We start from the raw sequence: 7,621 nt of genomic DNA on the forward strand, positions 1-7,621 counted from the left end.
GCTGTTAAATTAGAAATGAATATAAAGCAGACCAGGGGATAGGAAGTGATGATTGGGAAAAATAGGCGGTTGCTATTGTTATTTTAGAGTGGTCAGAGAAGGCTTCTCTGATAAAGGTGATATTTAAGCAGGGGTGAGGGAGTCAGCCATGTAACCATTTTGGTGGAAAAGCTTTCTAGACAGAAACTGGAAAGGCCTCAACGTAAAGCATGGTAGATGTGTTTTTTAAAAAATATGTGCAGGAGATCAAAAGATGGCCAGTAGCTAGATCATGTAGGGGTCTATAACCTTCAACCTGTGGGCCAAATCTGGTCTTTGTCTTGCCAGAGCATGATTCTTACAATTTTAAAGGGTTGTTTTTAAAAAAATCAGGTACAGGGTGTGCAATAGTGGCAGCAGCAGCGTAGTGGCAATTCATTCTACCACTTATAATGTCAAACATTGGGCCATCACAAAGTCTTACTGATTTCAGGTAAAAGATGTCCAGCAAAACAACAGCAAGCACCAAAAACATAGCCCAAGCAAGAACTGTGCAGCAGTTAAGATTAGAATCCTCTACTGAAAGAATCAAGGTGTCAACAGCTCCATCAGACCTCATGTCCTACCCTACTGTGAGAAGTGCCAGGAGTGAACCTTTGCTAATAGGGATATCAACTTCAGAAAACCTCCTGAAGGATTAAAAAACTTGCATCACCTTGTAGTGGAATCATGAAATAATCTCTTCCCAACAAAGCAAACTGTAAGCAAGCAGCTCCTTGAAGAGATTTACCTTCAGCTTATTTGGCAACCACTGCTAATAACTAAAATGTTCTTAATTTGGAATAATAAAGTCTTTATTTTCCAAGTTGTCCTTTCTCTAAAATATCCTTTGCTGGTTTAATACAGAATCACAATCTTGCTTTCCATTTGATAACTTGGTGTCATATTGGGTTACTGTTTAAGGAAAGTTGTTCTGAGTCTTTTAAAAAACACAATTATAACTTTCAAGTACATGAGTAACTCAGATATGTTAAGATCTAAATTGCTTAAGCATTTGTCTAGATTAAAATGTCCAGAATAACTTAAATCCTAAAATCTTTACGTTATGTTCTTAATAGTTTGTGCCAACCTGTACAATATACAAAGCCATTTCCTTATTAAAATTTCTCCATACAAACTTTAGAAGTTATACCTTTATCTTGAGCTGTGTATAGGTTAAAAAAAAACAAAACAAAACAAAAACTATCTTCATATTGTTATTGTACATGAAAAGATTGTATTCAATGTAATCAGGTAATGAAGTCATCTCCCCTCTCTTGAAATCTTGCTGACCATTTAGGCTACAATAAACTGTGCCAACTAAAAATTTAAAACTGAAAAAAAATTGAGAAGAATATGTAACAGAAACCATACGTAGCATGAAAAGTCAAAAATATGTTTACTATCTGGATCCTTTACAGAAAAGGTTTGACCACCCAGAGGGCCTCTCAAGTTGTTTATTTACTAAAGCTAGAGAACATATTTGCACTTAAGAAAGCTATTAAGAAGGAAAATAAAAAGGCAAATCTGAAAAGAAATGCATCTCCAAACTTATTGTAAATTTTAGACACAACTTAAGCACTTTTCATTAGTGATAAAGTAAAAGAAGTGTACAATTATTCTAAGATAAAGCTTGAAATGTAAGGGTATAATAAACATGAAGTTCAGGATAATGTTTAACTCTGTAAGTAGAGGAAGAAGGTTGGGGTTTGGAGAGGGGGGAGGGGGATACACTGGGGCTCCAGTTCTAAAGATTTTTGTTTCTAATCTGAGTGATATACAGATGTTTGTAACATTGTTCTTTATAACTTTTTATAGGCCTGACATATTTTGTAACTAATAATAAAAAAAAGAAATTAAAGAAAATAAAATCACACAGAAATGTAGTATTGTCTGGCTTTATTACATGATCAAAATAATCTAAAAATCTGCATTTGTAAACAGGCTGTTGATTTTTTTAAAAAAACTTTAAAACAAACAACTATTAACAGAAACCCTAGAGTGCAACTTGTAATTGGCTAGACTGAAGGTTACTGGCAAACTTCCTCTCCAGCGCCTACTTTAGAAAGCTAGTTATTACCTTTGATTTCCCCAATTCAAGTCACCAAAGCTGAGTAAGCAATAACCTAAGAAAGTTCACTGATATCTTTTTAAGATAACCTTTTAATTTTAGAATACTTTTGGATTTACAGAAAATGTGCTGATAGTTGGTAGAATTTTTAAAACAGCAACAAAAAGAGACACAAAAAACACATTCACCAATAACTGTGGAGGGCCTCTAAAAAGCTGAATAAATCAATCTCGAATAAAGCAATGGTTTGTACAAGTATGTTCATCCTCTACTAGCTTATTCTAAAACTGGGAAGTTATTTGGAAATCAATCAATGGAAAATTGAACACCTCCACCCACCACCACCCTGAAAAAGCTGTCTTCCTTTAGTTCAGGGATGACCAAGTTTCAGCACAATCATATAACAATAATGGCTTAAGTAGTCTCCTTGATCTTTTAAAAACTCGCTCTATAACTTAATTTTAAAAATTTAAAGACAGTGATATTTACTTCTTTAGTAGGGATTAATAAAATACTGCATCTAGAATAGATAGGTGACATGTTTTTTAGAGATGGTGATGGAGAGGATGGTAACCCCAATGTAAGTGCTAAAACATCTCCAAAGTAGTTAAGCAGACTGATTTACAAACTGAAAAACTGCAAGAAATGGCATATAAAAGTAACACCTAAATCTTTGTTGACATTACTTAAAAGAATGCACTTTTCATTGACGAATAGCCATCAAATTCTCCTTTTGAATACAGCAGTTTAAACTATAACCTCCAATACAAACATCTGAGGGGGATCAGTTTTGCCACCCCCGAAACATGTCTTTTGGGATTCTGATTTTAGGCTGGTTATTAAGAAACAAAAGACTCAGAAAGAATCTTTGACCTTCTCTCTTACTTGCCTAAAAGAACTCAAGATTCAAAAACCTGCTTAAAGGGAACATCACCTTACCATAATATAAACTAAACGTGGCAGACAGAAATCTAGCAGTCTGTTGAACTTCTTGTGTACTATTGTTTCGGGGTGGCCCAGCAAGAATTTGCTTTCTCCTTTATCTGTAAATTGCCTACTTTCCCTTTGAAATCCCAGACCCCTTGCCCCACCTTCTCCTTTGTCCAAAAGGCAAATAAACCTCAACTTCCTAAAGCGTCTCGGAGTGGGGGATCTCATATTCTTATGACATCTCTGCATGTATATCGTAACACATTTTGGACATTCTCTCATGCTAATCTGTCTCGTGTTAATGTGATTATTAGCCCAGCTAGAACTTAGAAGGTGGAAAAGTTATTTTTTGCTCTCCACCTTCCCCCCCGCCCCCGCCCATACACTGTCTTCTGAAAAAGAATTTACTCCTCGTAAATGACAACACGGTGTCATTTAATCCAACAGAATGCAGGGAACTTTGAAACAGGAAGGTTTGCTTCAGAAATTGCAAACAAAATCCCTCTCTTCCCATAGCGCAAGAGGGATCCCAGTAGCAAAGCCGAGACCGGCGCTTCGAATCCCACCAGGCTTGCCATACCTGCATCTCACCACCACCTGGATGTTCTTCCCCTTCTCCTCTTTCTTCTTCGCGGACGAATTCGGCTGGGACGCCATGACCGAGCCCTCCGAAAAATGAAGGGCTGGTGCGGGCTTGGGTTGGGACGCCCACCCCTCCTTGCTGAGTGCTGGCGTGGCCCGGGGAACCGACGCAAGCAGCTCAGCGTCCCCGCTCTCCACTAGGGACTCTGACAGGCGGTGCCGTCTGTCCCGCACCAGCCGGAGCCGCCAATTCACCAATCTCGGTTCAGCCAGAAGCCCAAGAACCGGAGCAACGACTAGGCGCCTCAATTTGAAAACGGAGCCCAGCCGCTCCGCCAATTGCAGCGCGGGCGCGCAAAGCACCATGGGACGCGGTGTCGTCACCAGAACCACCGCAGTCGGGGCGTGGCCCGCGGAAAGCGAAAAACTGAGGCGTCGGTGGGTACCCACCTGGAATTCGTAGTCCAGTGGGGAAACGCAGGAGTAAACAGTGTCGTACTTCAACGTGGCCTTGCTCAAATTACATAACATATCTAAACCAAAATTTCCTCATCTGCAAATGGGAAATAATAACTTTCAGAGGGACATGTGAGAATGAGCTAGTGCGGGTACATAGATTAGAACGTGTAGTGAGCGCTCAAAAAGGCTGGCCGTGATTATTATTGTCATAGAATTGTAAGAGAATGCTATGGAAACAGGAGGCCAAACGAGCCCCTTTCTCGGAGGCAGCGTTCAGTGGAGTCGAAGAATCACTAATGCAAAGAGATAAGGCTCCCATGGTTACTAACTCGTGATGAAAGGGGCATTGTCACATTTGGGACTCTGAATTTATACTTTAACTAATGAGAAATCGTCATCGTTGCTAAATGATCCCAAGCATGACAGGAAGATGAGATCTGCGCTTTCGGACAACGGTTCTGCAGCGACTGAAGCAGACTCAAACGGCGCACTCCCCACTGTGTCGTGGCGCAGCCGGCGTCTGAAGGAAGTTGCGCACGCGCTCGCCGAGGTTAGCCTACAAATCCCAGCAGGCAGCGCTCGCTGAGTCCCCGGTCAGTGACCTCCGGCTTTCCGTAGACGTACTGTGGGCGCCTTGGCAGTGCTGGGGGTGATGCGACTACTTGAGGTGTGGGTCACGGGTCCAAGAAATACAGGATCATGAGCCTTTGCTATATTCAGCTCTGGGAGTTCTGCTTCTAAGCCGTACTTACTTAGCCCACAGGAACCTAGATAGAAACCATTTCGTTTCTTAAGTAACGGCTAGAAAGCTCTCAGGCCCATCTGGTGTCCCTCCACTTAAATAGCCTACATTGCCCCAAGGAAACATCTACAATCTAAAGCCTAGATCACCGGTCAATGGAGATTCTGCATGGTCACATGTTTACTGATATATCTTCTTAGAAGGCTCACTGGAATCTCAAAGTGGACATATCCAAGATGGAATTCTTTATCCCCCTTACTTCCACCCTAATCTTTTTCATCCAGAAAAACGGATGAAAGACCTAACCGTTGTCTTTCATGTCTAGTGCACTCCTGTTGGTTGTATCACCTCTGTCCACCGCTGTAGTTCAAGTCTTTCATCTCTTCCTTGAATAACTGTCCTTAACAACCTCCTTGTGATCTTTTCTCCTTTCGCCGGTGCATTCACTTAGAAAAATGAAGGATCTTTTAAGAAAACTAAACAGATCATGCCCTTCATCTGCTTTTTAATCTTACAGTAGCTTCTCATTGTACTTAAAATCCAAACTCCTTACCATGTCCTGTAAGGCTCTCATGATCTGGCCTTTGCATCAACTCTGGCCACTAGCCACATAGCTCACTACCATGTTCCAGAGCTTCTAAGCTCATTCCTGCAGCCAGACCTTTGTATTTGCTATACACTCTGCCTAGAACTCTAGTTTGGCTCTTTGTATGGCTTACCCATTTTCATGTTTCAAATCTCAGTTCAACTTTCTTTAAAAAGGCCTTTCCCGACTACACTATCTAAAGCATATTTCTCCTATAATATTGTCTCAAGACCTTGTTTATTTACTTCATAACACTTAACTACAATCTGTAATTACATTATTAGTGTATTGTCTACCTTGCTAGAATATAAGTTTCACCAGGGACCTGATTGTCTTATTCAGTGTTGTTTTCCCAGTGTCCTCAATAGAGCCTTGTACAAAGTAGTCAACATGGGTTTTCTTATCTGTAAAATGGAGATAATGATTACTATTGTTGTGAGGATTAAAATAATAACATATATAAAGTACCTGGTACATAGTAAGCCAAAAACATTAATTTCTTCTCCTTTCCTTTCTCATTAGTAAATATGTAAACAATATTTACATTAATAGTCATTAGGGTCGATGCAAGAAATTCAAGAGTCTCCATTTGGTAATAGTTATACCTACCATTTATCTAGAGCTACTATATGTCAGACTCCATGAAAAACTGTGTGTGCATCATTTCGTTTAATCTTTAGAACAACTTTCTGAAGTAGGAACTATTATTTCCCACTATTTTACCAATAAGTAGGCCGAATAAGTATATTATCTGTAGTCATGTAGCTAATAAATAACAGGGAAGGAACTCAGAATTCTTTGATTCCAAATCCCAGGTTGTTAATTGCTATCTTCCTCATCTGATTTTTTCACATGCTCAGTGCACCTATACCCATTGCTATCTTACCCTATCGAGTGCTTACTATGAGCTAGGCAGTGAAGAAATAGTCTGAATTATAGTTCTTGCTCTCAAGACTAAATCTAATGGAAACTGCCAGGGCCTTATGGACATCTGTAAGTTTTGTTACACTAGGCAGGTGACTATCTGATGTGTTATTTTATACTACCCCTATAGAGCTCGAACTACTCAAGCTAATCATTTCTTTTTTGAAAGTCTGCCTGAAATTAGAAATTATTTTTAATACTCTAAGAATAGTTAACCTGAATTCTACCAATGTAATGTTATTGACTGTGTGTGCATGATCTGGCATTTCTCTGTCAAAACTGTATTTCTTGTATAAATTATTTTTAATTGATTTTTATTTTTCCTAAAACATGTACATAGTTTTGTTATATAGTTCTAAAGGATTTATAACCAGAAAAAAAAAGTATTTCCCTGCCTTATCCTGCCCTAATCCCTCCAGACCCCTATTCCAGAAACAACTACTTTCAACTCATTCAGCTATTTTTTCTAGCATTTACGCATTTCCATTTTTGTAAGGACTTTGTATATACTGTTAACTTTTGATTAGTCAGTTTCACTTTATTTAGTGATTTCCTGTTATGAAAGATGAGGATTTAGTTCTCAAACTTTACCATCCCCTTTGCTTTCTCTTTCCTGTACACCTAATATTATAATTTTTATTAAATCAAAAATATGTATTTGGGTTATTATGCCTATTCATAACTGGGCATTTCAGTCTAGTGAGATTTTCTTTTTGTCTATCCAGAAATTAATAACTGCCCAGTTTTATTTGATCAGTTTTCCTTGTATTTTTCCCAATTCTTCCTACAGCTTCCAGGAGCCTTTCAGTAAAAATTTCCACCAATTCAATAACATCAGAAATCTGTTTCAAGTAGTTTCTAATTGTACTGCTTACTCTCTAGGCCTGTAGCCCAGCTGTCATCCTAGGGTTTCCCTTCTTTTTTCATCCCAGGAATTCCCATTGCCTATGTCCTGGGTTGTATAGCATGTTTTCTGGATCTCATCTGTGTGCTCTTTCTTAGTTTACTCCCTTATTTAGGTAGAGAACATCCTCCTGCAGTTTCCTAAGAAAGAGTGCAGAGGAGAGAAATTTCTTGAAAGCTTGCTTGTCTGAAAATGTTTTTCTTCTGCTCTAATACTTGCTTGATAGGTAGGTTATATGTACAATTCCAGATTCTAGCTTAAATTTTTACTTTAGATTATTTTTTCAAGGGGTATATTAGTTTCCTATGGCTGCTATAACAAATCACAACAAACTTGGTGGTTTAAAACAAGGGGAATTTATAATTTCACAGTTCTAGAGGCCAGAAGTCCGAAAGCAATTTCATT

At 38.8% G+C, this 7,621-nt stretch overlaps 1 protein-coding gene and 1 pseudogene across 1 annotated transcript in view; one reads left to right on the top strand and one right to left on the bottom strand.

Annotated features, from left to right (window-relative positions):
- Window positions 1-3,928, bottom strand: part of KIF11 (kinesin family member 11) — a 40,122-nt gene extending 36,194 nt beyond the window's left edge. The window contains exon 1 of the mRNA XM_006925947.3: window positions 3,600-3,928. Within this exon, the coding sequence (XP_006926009.1) occupies window positions 3,600-3,676 (77 nt within the window). The 5' untranslated portion in view covers window positions 3,677-3,928. The remainder of the gene's footprint in view (window positions 1-3,599) is intronic.
- LOC112474093 lies at window positions 225-3,577 on the top strand (annotated as a pseudogene).
- Window positions 3,929-7,621: the final 3,693 nt, after the last annotated feature.

The sequence above is a fragment of the Pteropus alecto genome, unplaced genomic scaffold (assembly GCF_000325575.1).
Source record: "Pteropus alecto unplaced genomic scaffold, ASM32557v1 scaffold88, whole genome shotgun sequence".
NCBI classification, from domain to species: Eukaryota; Metazoa; Chordata; class Mammalia; order Chiroptera; family Pteropodidae; genus Pteropus; species Pteropus alecto.